This window comes from Macrosteles quadrilineatus, unplaced genomic scaffold (assembly GCF_028750875.1).
Source record: "Macrosteles quadrilineatus isolate MER2022 unplaced genomic scaffold, UCM_ALF_1.0 Scaffold_5__1_contigs__length_97177068, whole genome shotgun sequence".
NCBI classification, from domain to species: domain Eukaryota; kingdom Metazoa; phylum Arthropoda; class Insecta; order Hemiptera; family Cicadellidae; genus Macrosteles; species Macrosteles quadrilineatus.
In genome coordinates this window covers 23,905,491-23,929,453 of record NW_026542598.1, presented here as the reverse complement: position 1 = coordinate 23,929,453, position 23,963 = coordinate 23,905,491, and the positions used below count along the sequence as shown (strand labels likewise).

General features: G+C 32.5%; 1 protein-coding gene and 1 long non-coding RNA gene across 3 annotated transcripts; one reads left to right on the top strand and one right to left on the bottom strand.

Moving 5' to 3' along the window:
- The first annotated feature begins 1,147 nt into the window (after nucleotides 1-1,147).
- On the top strand, nucleotides 1,148-13,063 carry LOC128995210 (neural proliferation differentiation and control protein 1-like). 2 transcript variants are annotated; one of them, XM_054420150.1, is made up of 7 exons: nucleotides 1,148-1,353; nucleotides 3,028-3,234; nucleotides 4,695-4,916; nucleotides 6,766-6,832; nucleotides 8,401-8,562; nucleotides 10,705-10,810; nucleotides 11,232-13,063. In XM_054420150.1, the coding sequence occupies exons 1-7, from the start codon at nucleotides 1,233-1,235 to the stop codon at nucleotides 11,334-11,336; spliced, it is 990 nt and encodes a 329-aa protein (XP_054276125.1). In that variant the 5' UTR covers nucleotides 1,148-1,232; the 3' UTR covers nucleotides 11,337-13,063. The 2 variants fall into 2 exon arrangements, with proteins under 2 accessions (XP_054276125.1, XP_054276126.1); XM_054420151.1 differs by lacking the exon at nucleotides 3,028-3,234 and having other exon boundaries at nucleotides 1,149-1,353.
- Nucleotides 13,064-13,361: 298 nt separating this feature from the next.
- Nucleotides 13,362-18,986, bottom strand: LOC128995211 (uncharacterized). The gene is made up of 2 exons (XR_008490961.1): nucleotides 18,838-18,986; nucleotides 13,362-13,590 (listed from the first exon to the last, which is right to left on the bottom strand). It is a non-coding gene; the product is annotated as an uncharacterized LOC128995211 (long non-coding RNA).
- Between the last annotated feature and the right edge of the window lie 4,977 nt (nucleotides 18,987-23,963).

The following is a 23,963-nucleotide window of genomic DNA, read 5'->3' as shown; positions in this document are numbered from 1 at the left end:
AATAATTATTCAATTAATTTTGGCGTTTCAAGGTCGAATGAAACATCCATTGTGTTGCTTGTCAAATTGTTACTAGAGCAGCAAAGTTGAAACAGCTGGCGCTATGACGCAAATAGATAAGAGTCGGTAGTCGACATTGCGACTGTGATGTATCGATATTTTGCACCGACCGAACAATTGCATCGGTACTTCAATACAACAACAACCGACATTGTAAAGCAAATTCGTATTCTTGTAAGATGTAGATGTAATTAATTACTGTTTGATTGTTGGGTTCTAAAGAGTGCGTGATGTAACACAACATTTTTTTAAAATAAACCTTGTAGATTAAAAAGAGGCATAAGCAAATGTAGCAAAATATTTATTCTATTGCATTGGGGATAAAACATGTCTTTCAAGACTAGACCTAACAAACTTCTCAACTTCGCCACAAACGCTTTTCGCTTTAAGATCTATACAAATTTACTGACCTATGAAGCAAACCTATCTTATTTTGTGGTATAGAGAAAAGATCAATTTATTGACAAACCCACAGATTTAACAGTAATTAGGCATTAGTATACAAAGCTTTACTACTAAACAAAATTACAGTAAAGTGCATAAGTCCAAAGACATACCAAAAGACATTGAAGTTACGGTTTTGGTTGGATTTTGTTAAAATCCAATATGTACACAACTGGCTCATGAGCTTTAGTCAACGGTTCATTTTGGTTAGTCATCCCCCTTAATTTCATCTGGTTTTATGGTTTTCATTCAGTTTTTGTGTGGAAACTGCTTCTTTAGCTTTACACCTCACCTAGGAGATTTCCACAGTAATTTATTTACGACATTGACCAGACATACCGGGTTTTTGAGGCGAAGATTACATTTTTCAAACCATCATACATATAAAACCACTATATAGCCTATCCATAGAATTCTTTTAGATTTATAAATTGCACGTTTTCATGCCCAGTCACTCCATTTTTATTAGGTTGCTATTTTATGAATTAAAATTACATGTAATGAAACATAACCTCACATCGATTGGTGCGTGTAGATACATCGAAGTTCGTTCGATTCAACTATCGATTCAACCGATTCGTCAATGACAGTTGTTATCACGCATGACTATGCGCCGGCGCAACTGATACTACACCGAATCGACTACAAACAGTCAAAACTAACACTGTTGAACTGAAGCTTACCGGGAAAGGTATCGATTTTTCAAAATGGAAGTGTGACGGTACCATATGGGTAGGCCAGTCAACATAGGTAGGCCTGAAAGTATGCATTTGGTCTTGTGTTGTGTTTTGGTTTATGTTTCCGTTTTGCCGCATACTTTAGTCGGAGCTGAACATCTAGACTATCCAGGTATGTCTTACTGAAAGCCACGTATTTCTCTTTATTTCCTCAATGGGCTCATTCATGAATTCGTTACAGCTAAAGGTGTTTATTAATTAATCACTAAGATAATTGATAGTGATTTTTAAATTCAATGGTGTACCATAGGTCGTGAGTTCCCGATGTACTACAATTAACTGGGTGGGAAGGAATTGTATGTCAAGGATGAAGTTGTAAATTAGATTGATTTTGTTGGTTTGTTTTACTTGAAGTGTAGACAGCAATGTTGAGAATGATAAATAATTGTATTGACCCATTTGATGATTTATTTATTGATTTATACAGTTTTTTTTTCTTATGGAGACTATATATATCTTCAAATTTATCTACCTACCCTATTAAAAAAAATCCAATGAACTAAGAGTTACTTTTTTAGTGTATGTGAGTCAATTGAATTTGGTTTATGCTAATGGGAAATAATCTAGCTATATTATGAGCTCTTTGAGAATTCAAATGAAAATCTTCCGAATTAAGTTCAGTAGAAACGGTAAAAGTTGTATGATTGACTAGCAATTACAATATTTTATTTTTATTTAACGTATAAAAATATCAATAACTCCTCAGACCTCAGATATATTAAATGAATTAATTTATTGGCCTTGATTTTATTTTGTCACCTCATGTTCTGTCTACAATTTGATAGAAACATTCACAGATACAAGCTAGGTCTAGCATATAATATTTTTAAAAATGCATTTTAAAAAAATTAGTCACAAGGGTTATCATATGCAGCCCAGATTAAAACATTAAAAAACTAAAAGAAAATTTAAAAAATATTTGTTGAAATTAAATATGGTAAAAAAATTGTGTTTTTGAAATAGTATAGTACCTATAAAAAAAACCAACCCCAAAAAATATAAATGAAATAAATGAAAATATTAAAATAAAATTAACATAACAAACATTTAAAATCTCTAACCTAGAAAACTGTCAAATAAATTTATAATTTTCTTTTAAACTTTACAACCATTATAGTTTTGGAGTTTAGTGTACGCGGTAACTGTAATTTTGAATAGATTTTCTTAGTTACAAACATTAGGGTTACCGGTACATAAAAAACTAATTTTAAAAAGTTGTTCTTTTGTAAAGTATGTTTTTGGGGGCACTGTCATAGCAGTCTAACAAAATTAAATTACCCACCCAGTGCGTCTGGGTTACTAGCAATTTTGTGTAGCAGACTTGATTTGTATTCCAATGAAGTTTCAACAACAAAATCAAAATTAATTATTTCAAGCAAGACATAAAAATATAATCAAAAAAGTCATTCATTTGCAAAGCTATATGGAAGCACATATTTTGTAATAAAACTCACACAAAATTAAACTTTAACCCTCACTGATTATTATAATTGTGTTCCTAAAAACACACACCTATAGTTGAAATAAAATAGTTTAACTATGTACAATCACACTCAAAAATATACTTTAGAAAAGTCAGTACAGTAATATTTTTTACTTTTAATTTTCCTGTGTGAGTTTCCCATGTGATTTATATATTATGAATGTGACATGGATTGGATCGTAAGTTTCTAAATTCCTAGAATAGTGTTTCTAAAGTATTTGGAAACAGACCAAACTCTGGTCTATTGCAAGTATAATGTTTACTATCATTTATTTTTGTTTAAAATTTTAATTTCTCTTGAAGAATACCAAGAGGCAGCTATTATCCAGCGTATCCAGCGAGTTCTGAGCAAATGGCGGCAATACCAACTACGCAGAGAGGCGTCTGAGCCGGAGGTGGTTCCCGCACCACTTCCAGAGTTTACATATCGTTTCCCGGAAGATGGCGGCCGCAGTTACCAAAACGATTTATTTGCAGTTCCCCCTTCTAACCCTAGGTTCTATGATCCTGGTATGGAAACTCTACTCTGCATGCTGCATGTTGTATTTCCTCCTCAGCCAGTACATATTTTAATTTTGGTCAAGTTTTCTGTTTTTCGCTCTGTCCTCTGTGCATGTAGGTAGAGCTATAACAATTTTAAATTTCCATGTGTTATTTTGATTTATCATGTCTGAACATACTTCCCTCGTTATGTTTATTTATATTTTGGTTTCAACATTTGTCTTGTTTGTGTTGAGCTTGTAGAGCTTTTCCTTTTAAATATTGAACCTTCCATGTATATAGTATTTTGATTTGTCTTTTTATATTTCCGTAATTTTCTGCATGATTTCTGTTCATTTGAATTTGAAGTTCTTCATTCTGTGACCCTCTCGTTTGTAGTAATAAATAATAAGTAAATCTTTCTGAATCTTGATTATTTCCACTAATATTTTTGTTTCTTTTCCGTAGTTCCTTCTATCATTTAATGTCATTGGTGGCAAGAAAACACTTTCTTCTCTTAGTTCTTACTTCTATTTGTGTCTGCTACTGTACTTATTTACAATGTTTTTTGTGATTACCCTGAAACAAATGATTTTAAGAAGATGAATAAATCTAGTTAATAGTTATCTGGTATTTTTGAAGCTCACAAGGTACTTGCCCACATCCTGTGTCCCCCATGTGTGATTTAAAGCAGGTGGAGATTAATTATCGTAGTCGGGAACACCTGCCTAGTTTAACAGTTATGTTCTTCAACTATACAAGTGACCTGTGACCCCTGTGAATCATGTCACGTTACCAAGGAACGCTTGTTATCAGCATGTATTGTGAAGGCTACCTAAAATAGTTATGCCAAAATAATCAGGGGTACAGCTGGTATATTATAGGACTTTTGTCTTGAAAAGTTGGATTCATACCTGATCAATTATAAAGTTACCTATGTGTTATTATCATGAATCCGTTCCATTGGTTCGGAGTCAAGCTAAGGTATAGGTCCATCTATCTACCTAAAAAAAATACATTACTTTTAGGATTGGAGTACTTTTTTGTCTCTGAAAACCTTCTCCTTAAGAAGCCCAATAATAATTTATTAGTTTTTTTTTATAATGTGCAGTAAAATATCGCTTAAATACCGATTATTTATCCTCTGTTGGAATGTAAGCCCAATGTCCTATTGATTCTATTGTTAACTATATTCCTATGAAAACTAATTTTTTGGTTGAATATTATTGTACATATCAGTGTCCACTTTTAGGTAGCTGTTTTATTAAATACAATCATCATATTTTCTGCTGACTGATTATGCAGGATTAATCATAAATATTCTCCAAACTACTCTACAACGGTTTTTTATCATATGAAGGTTATAAATTCAATCTTAACTCATTGACTATACAGAACGTATTCAGTCAACAAATTAAATTACTATATTGTGATTGTGTTTAATATAGTTTTATAATTGTCACTCATTAATACCACTCTTTATTTCCTAGATCCAGACTTGCTTGCAAAAGAAACTAAAAGGCTAGAAAGTGAGGCGCCGCCAACTCAAGAGGAAGATGAAGCTAAGAACCCTACAACGGAGCCGGAAGAAGTAACTACCGGCTGGGAGGAGGATGAAGCTACCTTAGAAAGCAGCGAGCCTAGAGATGACGAAGTTTCATATGTTTTTAAGAAGTTTTTGGCCAAGGGGGATCAGGATGTCGTACTTGTTGGTAAGAATATCTAATTTTTTTTAAAGTGAATTTATAATTATTATTGAAGTAAAATGTATATCATGGTCACATTATTGGCTGGATAACCCATAAGTGGCTCTGTGTTACCCTACAATCGTTTTATAACAAAAAAAAGTAAAAAAATGTTAAACTTTAAAAGACGTTTTATTTAAAGTTTTTTTATTATTATGATTTAAACTTAAAAAAAAAATTTGGCCTATTTAGTATCTCCACTACCCCAAAATGTGATCCTTTCAAGACTTCCAATGACTAAGTAACGGCCAATGTAAGTTTTGAATGAAGATGAAATTTTATGATAAAATCATTTAAAGAAAACAACAACAAAACCCCGTAATGGCCGTTTATGGATAAATAAATAAATCTTTATTTTCCGTAAGGATACATAACATATGATTGACAAAGTCATTCAAGAATTTATAGTTTGACAAAAGTCTTAAACAGCAAGTGGATGACACCAAATATTAAATCTCAATGTAACTTCTTTAAAAAGATTTTCACGTAAATTTATTATAGGCATTTATCTTTTGTGTTATCTACTGGTTATGAAACACAAATTCTTAAATCCTAAGTTTTAAATGTTTTTTTATATAACCTTCTGGGTGATACATTTTCATTAAAATTCAGTAATTAAGTTAATTATCCCCAGAAAATGTTATAATCTGCATTAAAGTTATTTCTTATTTTGTTGTTAAATGTATAGGCCTAGTTGATTCCTTGTTAAATAACCCTACACCACCAGTAATTAAATGTAATATAGTTACAAGTTTGGTGGTCAAGTAAGTGTCATATTTCCTGGAGATTTCTTATCCTTGGGTCAAAGTTATCAGTGTCACCCATCTTTGCATCCTGTATGAATTTATCTTGCTCTTATTATAGGTCAATGAAACAGTTCATTGTAAAAGTTACATGTAAAAAAAGGTATGCAGTTAGTAAATAAAATATCAATTTTAAGGTGTAGACCAATTCATCTTGAAATATATAGAAAGATATTCTTCAAAATATTAAATACTCTGCTGGTAGATGAAATATGAAATATACCTAGATGATATAGTTCTTAATGTTTTAAGTTGTTTTTCATACCACAAAATGTAAAGGTTACCCAGCTATTTAAATTCTAGAAGAGTTCTTTGTTCAGTATTTACTTGTTTTTTATGAATTTGTTAAAAAAGTTACAGTACCTAAATTAATACTGTTTTTTACTTCATCAAGATTAAGATTTATCAAGAAGTTAAGAGATCTTGCTTTACAATAAGTGGTTTGCTTTATCAGAAACAAATAAAAAATATAAAAGTTTGAGTTCAAAAATATAAAAGGGATATATTAACTTTTAACAATTAATTTATGATCTAAAAAAAACATGAGAAACTATTAAATTTACAAAGTATAAAAAAATAGTTATCTTTAGAAAAAAACTTAAAGAAACAAATTAAAGGTATGTCTAAACAATTAATACAGTACTAAATGGCTGGTAGACAGATTGACACCAAAAGGACTGAATACTATATGGACTAAGTTCATACCAATCTTAAACAAATTTTGATTAAACGTTTTTCTGCCTTTTTCATACATTTTGTCATATCCTTATGTTTCACAATCTTTTTTCAATCCATATTGTATATTTTCAATATAAACATTTTTAGCTAGTTACCAAAATAAAGTGTAAGACTGGGATTGTTTAAAATGCATTTAACTTTTCTTCTGCGATAGCCAGTGTCTGATATTTTAAGTTAATGTTCAATTTCTTTCACTGCTCTCCATCTTTTAAGTTTAATAATTAGGTTGAATTAAGTCGAGGAAAAGAGTTATTGAGTGAATTATTCTGCCCTAGCTATCATCGCGGGCTGTGGGGCCGCGGCAGCGGCTGGTGTCATAGCACTTTCTATTGGCTGGTACAAGTAAGTACGATTAAACATACTCCTGTTGAACATTGGTATTTTTGAATCTGCTCTATCTACCGAACGCAAATATTATCTTGGGAAAATTCCTACAAAATATATGTATCATTTTGTTGTCCAACAAGCATTTTGCATAGAGTTCCCCCAAGTACGCTGAATTCTACCCTTAAAAAAACTTCTCAATCATGTGGCTTTAGTTTAATGCATTTGAATTTCCCGGTGAGGTCAGAGGGATTGCATGTGATCGTGAAATGCTGCGACAGTCACCGATACAGTTGGGACCCATATGTGTTATGTAAACTAATTATTGCTACTGATCTTTGCAAAGTAGTCGGTATTGATACCTATAAGTCTATCTGAACTATAGCTTTTGAACATGTTTACTCGCAAACTGTAAACATTGTTTATTGTTTTTTTTTTTTTTTACTTCTACTAAACCTACCTTTGAGTTTTAAATAAAAAAGTTATAAAAGTTTACAGAGTAATTGGCCTTTCAAAAACCTAAGAAAACAGTATGTTTTTTCTCTATTGAATATAATCATCACAAAAAATACTTGCCAAAATGATACCGCGCAAGAGATAGAGGCTAAATGAACTGTCTAAAATGCATTTAAGATGAGTGGTTCTAGTTGAAAAATAGTTGATTATTTATGCTGATATCATTTAACCTTGGAGCTTTGCCTTCATGACCTATTTTGCACAACAATTACATTTCCCATTATTTTTTTTTTAGTTGAAGAAGATTTTTAATTGTTATGTAATCATTAGTGATTGCAGTGGCGTAGCCAAGGGGGGGGGTTTTGGGGGTTAGAACCCCCCCCTTGGGTGTCCCTATATATATATATTTTACTGTTGAAGTAAATATGTTTTCGTAGTATACTTTTATGCTAACCAGTAAATAAAGAAAGTGCCAAACAATTTACCTAGTCTTAGAAATATAATAAGTGTTTTACAACATTTTTCATGTCACGGCAAAAGGCGTACACTACGACTATACTCACCAAAAGCTTTGATGAAACGGGGCTGGAAAGAAACTGAAGTTAGGCCAAAGTTAGCAAAATGAAAAGCAGGCAAAACTATTAAGAAACTATTTTAGTTACATTTTTAATATTCTTCTGTAAAACGGTAACAAATTTAAATTCATGTTTAAACACCTTAATCAAATAGGTTAAATACCTATAGTAAAAACTCAATTAAAAATCAATTTATGTTTTAAAAATTAATATGTCTAGATTGCATAAAAACGCTAGTTTACAGCTATTATTTTTCAAAATTTTTCTGGGGGAGGACCCTTGGACCCCCCTCTCGACTGGAGGGTATTCCATACCCCCCAGACCCCCTGGCATGGTCACGTTGAATAACCCCCCCCCCCCTTAACGTAATCCTGGCTACGCTACTGAGTGATTGACATCCGCACACTGTAGTTGCCCAATTCAACTACATCCATTTTGATTCTAAAACTGGTGACAACTTTAACATGGGCTAGAATGTCTAGCTCCATAGCTGAAGTGTATGATTGGTAATAATGTTTGTATTTTATGAAGCAATTAACATTTGAACCGTTGCAGATTGCACTCAAACTCCAAGGCTGCCGCAGACATTGAGTATCCTGCGTATGGAGTGACTGGTCCCAACAAGGAGATTACACCTACAGGAGACCGCAGACTAGCGCAGTCTGCGCAGATGTATCACTATCAGCACCAGAAACAACAGATCATTGCTATGGAAAGGTAATTCTGTATAAACCTCATGAAATAATTTATATGAATTGGTGTAAATACCCGCTGCGTTATAATCCTAATGTTGCTAGTGTCGCAAATAGTTTAGACTTTCTAAAAAGTCATCTTCAGGCGCCAAGGATGTCAAAACGTTATAAAGGATATAGACACACGAACACGGACAATGAAACGGTACATTTAAAACAAATATAAAACAGTAACTGCGGTATGGGGAATGAAGTTTTACAACCAGATGGATGTAGAGTCAAGACTGTCGGTCATTCCCGATACCGCAGTTACCGTTTTTTGTTAGTTAAGCAGGATAGAAGATAGGACTTGGTTCTAATTCTGCTTCGTTTATCAAACCCCAAGTAGGTAATAGTAATGAAAATAAACACTACAATTCCATATTGTTGTTTTAAATGTTTGTTTACTATTTTATTATTATACGGTAAAATACTAATTTGTTCTACCTAAAAAGAAAATGAAAACAGAATGAATGACATTTATTTTGGATTGGGGAACCCGGTTCAAGTTTCATCGTGTCCTCTGTACTTGAAAACTGTATTCAACTCTAATAAATAAAATAATTTATAAATAATAAAAAATAGGTACATTTAAAAAAGAATATGAAAAATGTTATGAATCTATTTGTTACCTGGCATTACACAACAAAAACATATCTAATGGCAAACATATCTAAACATAATATGTTTAGATATGTTAATCCATATTATGGTGACGGAGGAAAACCGGACTAATTTTGTTTTGTGGTATCAATTATAACTTTTATTACATTAAACTTACTGTAAACTCATGCCATTTAAGAAATACACTATTTAATAAACATAGTTGGCTACAATTATCAGATATTCTTTACTCTTAGATGAAATTTCAGTATATGTAGTCCACTTTCATTCATGCAGGTTTGAATCATTTACTTACATTCTTACATTATATGTCCCAACATTTCATGGCCACCAAAGATTTTCCCGCCACTTCCATGTAAAATCCATCAGAGTTCAGGGTTTATGAGTGTAGACACAAAATTTGAGATCACCTTAACAAAAAATTCACACACCCTCAAACGCTGGGCGTTTCCACAGAATATCATGGGAACGTGAAATAACCTTTTCTAGGAACACCCTCCACGGCCATTGAACCCTGAGTATTTGTCATAGATAAAACAAACTCCCTTAGTAGATTTCTCATCCTTATGGATCAACAGAAGACAATTAATTGTTAGTTCCGCCCGTGCACTGTAGGAGTTGCGTTTTGTTTACTATTTGTTTCTTGTTATTTCAGCTATTTAAAACCTCGTTAAACCAAATAAAAATTTAATCATAAACAACAACTCGTCTCCTAGTTATATAACCAAACCGTAAAGCACAAATCATGGAATTAACCCTAAAATAATAGAAACAAAATTTTGTCGACACTAGCGATTAGTGTCACCAACATGAAGTAGACACGAAAAACGAGCTTCCAAATGTGCAATGGGACGAGAAGTCTACTTGTGTTGGTTAGTCTATAGTAGTATGTTATTGTGAATCTTGTTGAAGACTAACTCATCTGTGACCAAAAAAGTGCCTAAGCACATCAACACTTACATATTTAGAGCTTACAAAACTATTACAAAATCTACAACATTCTAACAACTATTTTTTGGCCAAGAGGCTTCTTTTTTTTGATAGATCCTCTTTTCTCAAACTTCCAATCAGCTTGAGAATTGTAATTTGGCTGGAAATTATATCATAAAATGAAAGGGAAGTTTAAAAAAAGTTGCTGCGCGTCCGTGATAGGCTCGACATTTCGCACATACTCATGATAGAGAAACATACGATGTTTACTGTCCAACGCTCCATGGCTAATAAGATGGCATGAAATACAGCAGTGAATTACACCCCTCCCTACTCGCATCAATAACTGCAGGGCATCCGTTTGAAAAACGTCCAGCTCCTGTCAGTCACCCTGTACACGCAAGCTCCGCTCGAAAAAGTTTATTAAAAGTATGTCTTGAACTTTTCTCATTGTAAGACCTCAGGCTCACTTGCCTCTGCCAAAGTCTTTGTACAACGTTTGCAATACAACACACACTTTGGCATAGGATAGGAGAGATAATGTAGCTATACTAACACACCCCATTGTTTACAGTAACCGCGCCAACAACGAGCGAAGGGGGTCTGTGTCGGAGGGTGACAGTGAAGAGGAGAATGAAGAAGGAGATTACACCGTTTACGAGTGTCCGGGATTGGCTGCTGTGAGTACTAACATGGTTTGTTAATAAAAGTAATAAGTAATGAAGTATGGAAGTAAAGAGATAAGAACGACAATAATCATTGGAGAATAAAATGTTATGATTTTAACCCTTTGAACTCCGTGGGTTATTTAATAATTTAATTATACAGGGTGTTATTATATAGGGACATAATTTACTTTGTGATTCCTTGGGTCAAAATAAGCAAAATATTTTAAATAAGGTTGTTGACAAAGGTTGTTCATATAGAAAGTATGTGTCAGATTGATGATACCGTTAATTTTGATTGAGGTAAATATTGGATTTGGTCCATATAGGTGGGATGTTTACTTGATATCTGTCAATGACTGAACCGAACTTAAAAACAAGTCTGTATGTCCTATAGTATCCTATATATTTCTCATCTGTTATTTTCATATTCCAGACTGGAGAGCTGGAAGTGAAGAACCCTCTGTTTTTAGACGACCCGACTCCCGCAGCCGTTGTTACCGACGAGCTGCAATCCCCTTCTGCTGATAAAAAACAATAAATTATTTCTCTGGTTTAACCCCTAAATGAGAATCTCACCTACTCCCTTTGTATACCAACCCCTGTATTAGCAAGGTGTCTAAATCGGTCCGTCTCTATAAATCGATATATAGCGCTATAGAAATGTGGTGTAAATTACATATATGTCAAATATCAAATACAAATATTTATACACATAGATATAATTAGGGAGAGCTGGCTGGCTTCTTGACCTTTGTTGAAAAATTGTAGTTCTAGTATATGAATTTTATTTATTGTTAGGTAATATGATATATTTTTATACAGAGCTCTTCCATTATCGTTCCACGGCAAAGCCGCTAGCAATCTTGATGAGTTTTATTTTTCTACAGTTCTGCTCGGTCGAGTATGAAGGTCCTAAGGAAGATACATCGAGTTGATTTCGGTAAAAACACTTGCACAGTCGGATAACGCTGCACCAAAAATATTTTCACAGTTTTGTTAATACTCATATAATTTAATGTTTGGAACGTTTATATTTTTATAAGTACCTCGATCACGCATAGATACTTACTGTGTACCTTATCTATAAGACACCCAACAATCCATTACATATTATAGCTCTCTGCTTTCAAGTACAATATTATTCTTGTTTCTACATTGGGTCACCTTCCTTTTTAGGTTAGCTGGAAAGTAACTGTCGATAAAAATTTACCTACTTTCTTGATCTATTCACGGGTTTTCATTTAATAAATTAATTACATTCAACTTTTTGAAGTTGATGAAAAAATTTATTCACTTTAAAGATCATATAATATACTAAAATAAGTATGATAACTGTGAAACAAATCGAAAATGACTTATTAAATTTGTCTTATTAAAAGTACGTCAAGACTAATTGGTACTTATTAAAAGTACCAATTTAATATCCACAACATATCAATAGTAATAATCCCCCTATTTGAATTATTTGTCTCATAAAAATGAAATGTTTGCGTTTTATTTACTCTGATCACAAAGGATATATAGGAACAACCAAATCAAGTGTACTCATTTTTACAATCACTTAAAAACAGACTGTGATAAAAAAGGAAAACACCAACTAGTTGCAGCTTATTTACAAATAGTTTCTTGAATGTGAATCATTATTTTTTCAACGCAAATGTACTGTATACCTCTTTTATACGTAAAAACGCAGGAACATATGAATATTACTGTGTTAACTTGATTTACAAACACACACACAACATTAAAACTTACCATTAAAAGACATTCACAATTAATACAGTTACTTTCCAGTTAACCAACAATTTGAGTTAAAACTCAAAGCCAGTTTAGAAAAATCACAATTTGTTGTAAGCAACCCAATAGATCTAAAGTGTTTAGTATCCTACCCCGATATTGTGCCAACATGTAAAAGAATAGTTACCAGTAAAAACTCGTGGCTTTCAGTCTATAAATATGCCTTGTAAGGGTAATAAAAAACAAAATATATAATTATTAAGTTTGACTATTGCCTTGCAGAATGAGAGGGAAGGATAACTTTCAAGTTTAATGTCCAAGAGTGTGCAAGGGTGCATAGCAAAAGCAAAGCCATACTGATTAATTTAAAATTCTAAACCAGCTGTATCTTATAACTGTTAACATTATCATGGGAAAGTTGCAGTTATAAGAAAGGAAAAAATCTGCAATAAGCATGATTTAACATTGTTGCTTTTCAACAATTTGTAAAAATCAGTTTATTTAATATTAAAGAACATCTAATCACCTTGTATGTGTCTTCATTCAAACCTATAAGAGAAATTAGTAAGGTACCTAGTAAAATTGTTAAATGTTATCAACATCTTGTATTGTAATAGCATCAATGACCGGACCACACATAATTTTTTTTAAATTTTACTTAACACTTCTCTATATTCTTCTTCCTTAACTGTCCTCCCTGGAAAATCATATACAAAACTTGTTATGCTCAATTCTTGGTCTATAGATACCTAATGCACTTAATTATGGAATTACTCTTTCATAAAAACAAAAGTTTCAGACAAGGATAAAATAAATTTCAAACATACAAAATTGACCATTATCTTTGTCAACTAAGGTAATAATACTGTATTAAAAGAATAACTGTTATAAAAACAATAATCACTACAAAACTAAGGAAAAGTATTGAAACGTAGAACATGTCTTGCTGTAACAGCGCAGATGTGCCGCGATTGAAAACGTAAGCTCTTCTGTTTTTTGTTGGATTTTCTTCATCATTGAGTAGGAGATAAACATTGTCTTTCTCCATGATGCACCTGAAATGAAACTAGTTTTCAAATATCATTGGTGCAGCCACTAATACTTAAAGGAAACATTCAATGGCACACTTAAGTGGTGTCTAGCTCTAGTGCATGTACAACACATTCTCATGGTGGAGGAAGACCCTGTGCCCGCGACAGGAATTCCTTTCTCCTAAGCTCTTTCTTGCTTGTCACAAGTACATTTCCGGCACTATATATCGGAGATGAAAGCGCACTGTTATCACATAATTGTGCTCCTCTTTACTTCTATGCGGTACAGCAAAACTACTCCATAGAATAAGCAAATTCCCATTTGAAACTTTGCATTCTTGATCGTTCAAAACTGACCATCCATGACTGGTGAGCTGACTGTCTATGTTTAAAGAAAATTGACACTTTGTTTTGCTCTTATTAATTGTAAAATAGGTTGGATTGTACGGGATGTAATAATTTTTTAAATACAGGGTGTTTATAAAAGAATGATCAGATTTTAAAACATTTTATTGACATTAATGTTAAACAAATACAGAAAAAAAACAAATTTGGAAGTGCTCAATTAGTCCATTAGCAGTGGAGCAAGTTTCCAATCTATGCTGTAAATTGTCCCATACAACGGCTAGCATCGCAAGGTTGATTGATTCTACGGCATTGCGAATTCATCCACGAAGCTTTTGAAGCATTGCCGGTACATGAACTTTGTCTTTTACATAGCCCCATAGAAAAAAATCACATACCGTAAGATCAGGAGATCTAGGGGGCCATTTGAGAAGGGTCAAGTCATTATCGTTACATCTGCCAATCCACCTCTGAGGTAGCTTCTCATTTAAACAGTTACGAACTTCACAGTGCCAGTGACGTGGGGTCCCGTCCTTCTGGAATACAATCCCTTCTGAGTCTTCTCCCAATTGAGGAAAAAGCAAGTGTTCCAACATGTCAAGATAGGCAACTCCAGTAAGGGGTTTTCCGTCAAAGAAAAAAGGGGGCCATAAACTTTGGTTTTCGTTACCGCGCAGAAAACATTACACCTCGGAGAACACCTCTAGTGTTCTACGAAAGCATGTGGAGGCTCAGATGCCCAAATACGCACATTATGTTTGTTTACCTTTCCATTCAAATGAAAAGTAGCCTCATCACTAAATAAAAGATGGTATTACGGTCCATAAGGTTGTCACAAAGCTCTTTACGTTTAACAAAATCACATTGTTTTAACTTTTGAAGTAGTTGCAGTCTGTATGGTTTCAATGACAAGGATTTTCGTAAAACCTTCCACACTGTAGATTTGGGAAGGCCAAGTTCACGCCCTGCACTGTTTATGGATTGTTGGGGCCTTTGTTCAAAGCACTGCTGAACTAACCCTAGCCACTGTTTCTAAGGGAACTCTTGCACGACCACTGCTTTTACGTTTTAATACACTTCCAGAGTTCTTAAACTGACGGATACCACTTAAAATGCTTTGGTGTGTAGGAGGGGTCTATATAAAATGCCTCCGAAACTCACGCTGGACGGTTATTAAAGATGAACTTGACTCATAATGAAAAACACGAAATGTTTTTTCTTGAATTGTAATAATTTTGAAAATGATACAAACACGTCCAAGGAAAAAACCAAGACTGATTATTGAACAGCTGATTATAAAACTTGGAAACATGCTCTTTAAGCACATGTTTCTAATATTAATGTGGACAAGAATTGGGTGAGTACATGCCATTAAAACCTGATGATTCTTTTATAAACACCCTGTAAATCAAAATGAAGTTAGAAAGATAAATTTGATAAAGATATAGCCTACATTCATAAAAAATTAGATTATAGCAATTTACTATCCATATGGTTGAAAAGATGTGGTTGGGCAATAGAGTGATAAGAATATTCAATATCTTATTATATGTATACACTACACAGATATCTAGTTTTGATTCATCAAGCCAAATCTTGTGAAATAAGAAATATAAAAATGTATAAACTTTAAAATCAACAAACACGATTTCTGGTAATAGACACTAAGTCCTACCTAAAACAGTGTATATGCTACAAAATAAAATTGATTATGCACATTTTAAAGGCAAAAACTATTTAAAAAAGAATACTTACCCCTATGATAACAAAAAATATAATGGTATTCTGCTAAATTACATTTGTTTTACTCTACTAGATTACTCTAAGGTTCTTTTTTCTTATAACTCATTCACTCTAGATTTGTGAGACGTTGACAAAATATACTTGTAAAAACAAGAGTAAAGTCGTTAACTTACTATCTTTGTCATGACAACATACAACATGGTAGTTATAGTATTGGAATGTTCATCATAGCAAGTATTGCTCAACTTTCGTTGCTTAGAGATTAAACAAATATATAGAAAATATTTGTTGAAGCTTTTAAAAAGTTAAGTTTTTAAAAGTTTTTATAAGTTTTTAAAAAGATGTCATGAATATAGTTGATATTACAGTTAAATCTTTGACTTTGACTTCAACAACTTATCAACTCAATACAGAAATAATTATGCGTGTAGATACAAAAATAAGGCTACTAACGGTTTACATTTACTATAATGACTTTAACAGCTTAATTGAGCCTAGCCAGAGAACACAATTTAAACATTACTTCAGTATTTTGGGGCAGAGTTATTTAGACTTTTATGGTTTCATCTTTGTGATATCATATTCAAAATATTAAAAAATGCCATCAATCCAAGAACAAATTATAATAAATATAAATTCTGGTTGTTAACTAAAACTTTTGAATCTTTTGATGAATTTTTAAATGGATATTGGTAGGGTAAAATATTAAAAGTTTTCTAGAATGTTGGCAAGAAATCCCTCATTTTATGATGTAATGACATTCTGTGAAAAAAATAATAAATTTGTTACGTGTATCTTCAAAAACATTTTCTTTATTATAATATCACTTATGTTCCAATTTCAGCTAATGAAAGCAAACTTTGTTATTATTTACAAAACTACTAGGACCATTTTTTTCTTCAAAATTTTAGTTTGAATATAAACAAATTGCATTTATCATAAAAAAATACAGTATTTGTATATATATATATTTTTTTTAAATTAAAACTGATTATTGACTATATTTTTTTAAACCTGCAAGTTAGAATTTTAAACTGAGCCACTTACCAACACACAAAATCATTAACGACCGGTATATTCTTTTATGAACCTTTGACCATAACTGATTAGTATTCATCAAAACCACTCTCAATGATGAACCAGATTTGGCCCTGAGAAATGTTGAACTAGAGAAACTTCTGTTCAAGGTAAAGCTTATAGCTGAGGATTGTTTACAAACAAAAGAGCCAGTTTTGCATATACAATCGACAGATCACTAACCTAACATGAAGGCCTTACAATGGCCAACCGGTTTATTTTGTTTAAGTAAATCAATACCCAAGACTAAATAACTAAATTTATATATCATACTTTTTAAATACTGTTATTACTTAACATTATTGTTAAGTGTTTTCAAGAACAATTGGTTTATAAAATGTTGATGATAATTCTCTTACTATACCGGCTTTGATAAGTTGAAATATTAAACTTGGGGGGTAGTTGTGCCCCCCGTGGGGAATTTTTCCCTTCCTTGCGACCCCAAAAAACCTAAACCCTCTTTCGCCCCTGTGCTCGCGCACATTTAATAAAGCGGCCCTGTGTTAAGCTCCTTTACCGAATGTGTTTACTCCAGCATAAAAAAAATGTAGGTATACAGGGTGATTTGTACTCAGTGTGACAAAATTTTTTTGATGTAAGTACAAAGTAAATGAAGTTTGATGATGCATATCAGATGTTCCAAGTCTCAAAATTAGCGTCCCAAAAAATTATTTAATGTTTTTCTAAAATAACCATGCTTTTAAACTTAATACAGCGATTTCTCAATTTTAAAAACAATGGTCCATTGTATTTTTCACACCCTGTATACAAGAAAGTGTCGGAATATGTTAAAAACTGCGCCATTTTATAAGCTTTCCAACCATATGCTACACTATTGAGGTTTAGATATTTTTTTGTTTGTTGTAGTGGTTTGAATACCAGAAAACAGGGAACTTTTTACTGTTTTTACTGTTCAAGCTGAATCAAAAATACAACTTTTGCTTAATACATGCCGACTTTCTATGTTTTAAATGTTAAAGACACCATGCTTTGTAGTCTTCAAACCATTAAAGCGTACATAAGCAGACATAAACCTTAATAGTGTAGCATATCGTTGAAAAGCTTATAAAATGGCGCTGTTTTTAACATATTCCGACACTTTCTTGTATACAGGGTGTGAAAAATACAATAGACCATTGTTTTTAAAATTTTTATCAAATATCTTTATTTTTATCTTTGAATCTATTTACAATGGAGTTTTTACAACTGATCCTCCGTCATTTTCTATTATTCTTGTTCAAAATTTAATGTAGAACACAAAAATTACATTATCCACTCAAATCCATATACAGGTAATTGAGAAATCGCTGTATTAAGTTTAAAAACATGGTTATTTTTGAAAAACATAAAATAATTTTTTGGCAAGCTAATTTTTAGACTTGGAACATTTGATATGCATCATAACACTTCATTTACTTTGTACTTACACCAAAAAAATTTTGTCACAATGAGTACAAATCACCCTGTATATAAAATCAGATGAAAGATCAATCAGTAGACTAAACTAAAGATTATAGAAATGCCCTTACGGATGTGTTAATGTAGCGGGATCAGTACAGATTTATTCAAGATTTATACAATATGTAAATAAAATGCATTTAGAAATACAGAATGGCCAATACAGCTTATTACTAGTTTAAAAATAGTTGGCTATATTTAAAATAAAATAAGTAAAATAGTAAAACTTAATTACTGCAACCCATCAAATAAATTAAATGCTCTATTTATTCAAAACAAAAAGTTTTTCTAATTGTTTCTGCTTTGCATCTGGTATATAATCAAAGAATAGAGCACACATTCCCAAATAAACCTTAAAACCAGGGAGACACATTTGGTTAACAACAGCGCAATCCAACTCAACAAAACACAAAAAACAGGCTTCAGAGTTGACAACAGGACAGCAAGTCTACTTACAATATTAAAATAATAAATGTGAGACAGTTTTAATAGTAGAGGGATGATTAATACCCACAAGAATCATATTGTTGCAATCAGCTGTTTAAAAAATATATGCACAGAACAATTCAGAACTGCTTGTTCGGTACCTTATCCTTTTGTTCTAATTCAAGCCGAACTACTAAATCTAAACATTTAGTGAATACTTACTTTTTAGCTTTATCAGTCAAATTCCAACTTCTCAATGAAACCGAGTATTCCTCACAGTCGCTCTATGTGAAACATATCTTCTAACTTCATCTGGTGACCACATGCATCTTAACACTCGGAGCTCTTGATTGTTTGTGTGATTATAAGCAATCAGAGGCACTTGGATGTTAGCCAGACACTGTGGTTATATTTGGCTCCCAGATGTTGATTTACAGGGTGTCTCATAACTGAGATGGATTTCACCAAACGTTTTGTTGACAAACAAACTTTTGACAATAGACTACTTATTTAAATTTTTATAAATTATTACAAAAATCTTAAAATAATAATCTTTTTGAATTATTACTGCATGTTGTTTGTAACCTACCTGTTTGTAGGAATTTAGGCCTATAATAGAACTAGTTCACTGGTATTTATCGCAAAATACATTTTGGGTGTGTGCTAGCCTAGCGATTAGCACCTAGGACTTTGGTGTGAGAGTAACGGATTTGAACCTTCATACGAAAATTTGGGATTTGGACTGATTTTCCAAAAAAAGGTTATATTCTAAGTAGGATCTTCTGTTAAATCAAAAGTTTTGATCTACTTATAAATCTAGATTTTAATGGTTTTTTATATAATTTTGATTTATTTGTTCTCCAACTGAATATTTTTTATATTCTCTCTCAAACTTTCAAGATTTTTCTAATAAAACTCATTTGACTTGGAGGGAAAAAATTAACCGTTGGAAGATTAAAATTTTTCTCAATTTATAGCTATTGAAAAGTTTGTTATGCTACCTCAACTTCTAGATATCAAGCACAAGTTAGGCACAGATGATTTTTTCCTATAAGAGTTTATATATCTCCCATTCTTCATAATACACCACTTGCACATATGCTTATTCTTTTACACCATAATCCCATGAGTCCCTTCTAGTTCGGCCTTGTCGCCATCTTTAAAAAAATTAAAATCCAACTAGGGGTTCTCAAATACTAACCAGCATATCCAGCCGACTAGACCAGGATTCCATTACTGCGAATTTTGTCAGGAACCAGGAAATTTGGAATAACCACCAATATCCTTAGACGAAATGTCCATTCAGTAACCAGATTCCGTTGGTTCTATTTTAAGGTCATCAAATTGAAGAATACTTTAGCAGGAAAGATCACGGGTTTGTCATGATCGCAGGAGCAGTATATGGTAATTTACAAATATAAAAATTCTTTTCCCTACAGTCACCTGACAAAGTGCCTACAACAATTTAAGTAATCATAACCTATACACAAATACTACATAAAGTGCCTTCCTTGCACTGATTATAGCACAGAAAGTTGCTAATTGCTGCATCTACTTACTTTTATGAATTGGTTGAAATCAACCTGCTTCTATGTAATCCAATAGTCACAATTAATGTCAAGCATCTAGTTTCGACTTCATGAAGAAGTCATCCACTGGACGCCAGAGGATGACTTCTTCATGAAGTCGAAACTAGATGCTTGACATTAATTGCGACTATTGGATTACATAGAAGCAGGTATTTAAACCAATTTATATATTCAAACGTAATCCTGAGGCTAACATAAAAAACATACTTACTTTTGCCGCAGTTTTTTTTTTTTTGCCACACACCAGTATTCCAACCAAACAACACAAAACAGCGTGCTTTTATTAGGCACGTAATACGTGTACGCTTGAAAATAAGTTAGCAACACTTAAAGATATTACGGCTAGGATGAGCTGTTGCAGCTTTTCCCATTTCGTTCAATGTTTAGATTTAAAATAACCTAAAAACGTGTTGTACAGGATTAGAAAGACTAACTATTTGTATGCTTTATAGTAACTGTAGGAAATAGTTATTTGTGCAACTAGTGAGCAATTGCACTTTGCACTCGAGTTGCACATTATATTTTTCCTACAGTTACCATAAAATAAATAAATTGGTAAAGAAACGTGACATATTTTTACACAGAAGTGAACTTTTTATATAACATTTAATGACACAACAGTACAACAGCTGACCAGCTGATTTACAGCCAGTGCTGCCAACGTATTTCGCGCGCATACGACCTTGGCTGCATGTTACGCGCTCACTATTCCGTGCCTTCACGTTGCAAATCTGGAGTGAGTGAGACAAAACATTGTCTCACTGATGAGCGAATTGGCCACTTAGCTTTCTCAAATCAGTGAGAGAACATGTACATTGTTAGGTAACTGTAGGAAAAATATAATGTGTATCGCGAGTGCAAACTGCCTTTGCTGCACTCGAGAAACTTTCCACACTTGCCTAGGGCTCAAGGTGTGTGTGTAAACATTTCTCTTGTGTGCAGAAAAGTACCACTTTGCCCACTAGTTACACAAATGTATTCAACTTCCACACTCGCCTAGGGCTCAAGGTGTGTGTAAACATTTCTGTTGTGTGCAGAAAAGTACCACTTTGCCCACTAGTTACACAAATTTCTTTAACTATGTACTAAGTTTTACTGCATTTTTGGCTAATCTGGACAAGAACTCTGATGTACTTTGAATCTACATTCTACACATTTATGAAAATAATAGCATTGTAGTTGTTTGAAACGTTTGACATCTGCAAATCAAAGTAAAATCTCACATCAATTTCACTCTACATAAGAGAAGTCATTATTCACACCACTAAAACAGCCCAGCCAAGACACAGAGACATACACCAGCACAACACACGACATGTCGCCAATTTTTCCCTCCCACAACACCATCTGAGTCTGTACAAGAAGAAACCATCCTACAAAGGTGCTCTGTACTTTAACAACCTACCAGAGCACCTCAAGAGAGAACAACCCAATCTGCTCAAGAAGCACCTGACAACATGGCTTATGGACCGGCCGTTCTACTCTGAGGATGAATTCTTAAACAATAAGCTACCATGAAAGAAAGAAAAAAATTCTAATTGTAATTGCAAATTACTGTAATAGTTTACGTACATACTGTACATTTTATGTACCTGACGCATGAATGTTCTCTAGGAATATTTCAATAAAGATTTTGTCTATTGTCTATTGTACTGTAGATATACTATCTTTAGCTCAAGTTGAGCCCAGTTAAGATGTAATTTTTCTTTAACCCTTAGAGGTTGAATTTTTTCATTTTTCGCCGAGTGTAGGTTGCCATTCGAGCAGTCGGGAAAATGACGCTCGGCGACCTATACTCGCCATTCGACCACAAAGGATTAACAAGGAATGGATAGGTGTAGTGATTATAACTTTTGAGTTTTGAAATACAAAAATATTTAATTTTACAGTGACCACTGCAAAGACAATATGTACAACGATTAAGGTAAACATAATAACCTATAAATAAATACTACATAACCTAAAGTAGGTGAAAAATTACAGACACTAACTGGACAATATTTACAAAACTTTATATAAAAACTAACATTGGTTTGTAAAAATATGACAGTAGGTTTTAGTGTGTCGATATTCGTTATATGCTGAAATTTAATAGCATATTTTAACTTTTACATCATCTATTGAGGTATATGATGAGATGCCTTGTTAACATTTTTTCAAACATTTCGTTGGAGATGTTTTGACTCGAGGAAATACAGATGTTTTAAAAGAATGAATACTATTTGTTTTGGCTAATTTTTCTTAACTTAAAATACCCTTTAATGCACCACCACATATTATAAATATACATTTCCTTATTAAGGACATTTGAAAACTATACATGAGCTAAACCAATCAACTCATTTTAACAATTTACTTACTCAATTGACATTTAGATCCATGAATGTTATATGTAAACTGTCACTTTTGATTTTGAAGTGTTATTTATTCTATGTTTTTATATTGTAACCAAACAATAAAAATCCAAAATGGGAACTTACGTATAGAACAACTAACTTTTAATAAAATCATTTTTTAAATGAAAAATAACATTTGTTTACAGAAAACATCAAATACTAAATGGATGAATGAATATTCACAGACAATTTAATTACACTTGCAGTAGTGAATCCAAAAAAGCAATATTACATTCTTAAAATAAAATTACTGATGTAAAAATAAAACTTTGATACAGCCTAAAAAACCCTAAACAAAAATATTTTTGACTCTTTTACAAAATTCTATAACTACTGAAGACAAATTTTGTTACTTATACGGACTAATCACAAAATGCCCAGCCTAAACTTGCCTTATAGTGTACCTAACTATTTTGCTTGATAAGTGGCACCATTCTTGCCTTAACATCTCCTAAAATTTGATAAAATAAGTAAAATAAAAACATGATTATTATTTTTTTTGCAACACTACTCAGTAAGAAGCTTGTCCCTACGTAGTTTCTATAGTAGGCTCTAAATGAAGCTATACAATAAATACTAGACAGGTTTTTGACAAGTACATTGCATTTTCACAATAAATATTAGAAGTAGTGAACTGAATTTCAAATCTCAAAACCATCAAAACTTTGGAAAAGTTTCGGTTTTGAGATTTGATCACCGAGTTTCGAGATTGAAAAGTTTCGAAATTGAAGATTTATGGAAGTTTTATTTTTGAAACTGTTGACATTTTTGTGTCAATATTATTGTTTTTAATACTGTTTCCACTCAAGCTGGCAGCAATAGAGCAAACATATCACCATTATTAACAGTAATGAAACAAGTAAATTGTATTATGAACTTCAAAAGGCATCATACTATAACTGAAATGACGTACAATTCAGTTTTATATCAATATTTACTTAACACAAAGAAATATTGACCAGTAAACGTACTAATTAATCTAATATTCATGTTTGTGTTGGTGTTAGGAGTTTAATTTATTTTACCTAACCCGCCACGTTCAACTTCCCTATCCCAAGTGTGATGTATACAACTTCTTCACTTCTCGATTGATGTAAAGTTGAAAAAAAAACTCACTCGGTGAGGTAATGAAAACAATTTAAATAACATTGAGTGATTAACTTAAAAAAAATATACCTCTATGGAGCCAACGACGTTCAACGCTAGAAATCAGCTGTGCGCTTGAATTTTATTGTTATGTTTTGAAGAATTTTCCTAACCTAGCTTTTGTTTGTAAATGAACGTTACTGTTAGAAGATGAGTGAAATGGATAATGAAAAATATTGTTCGTAACCTCCTGTATATTGTCGGGTCAGGTAAAATC

Excerpts from the sequence above, each read along its gene's own strand:
- LOC128995210 (XM_054420150.1), top strand. The coding sequence starts at position 1,233 with ATGGGTAGGCCAGTCAACATAGGTAGGCCTGAAAGTATGCATTTGGTC. Across the intron at positions 1,354-3,027 it reads TGAACATCTAGACTATCCAG|AATACCAAGAGGCAGCTATT; the intron begins GTATGTCTTACT and ends TTTCTCTTGAAG. Across the intron at positions 3,235-4,694 it reads CCCTAGGTTCTATGATCCTG|ATCCAGACTTGCTTGCAAAA; the intron begins GTATGGAAACTC and ends TTTATTTCCTAG.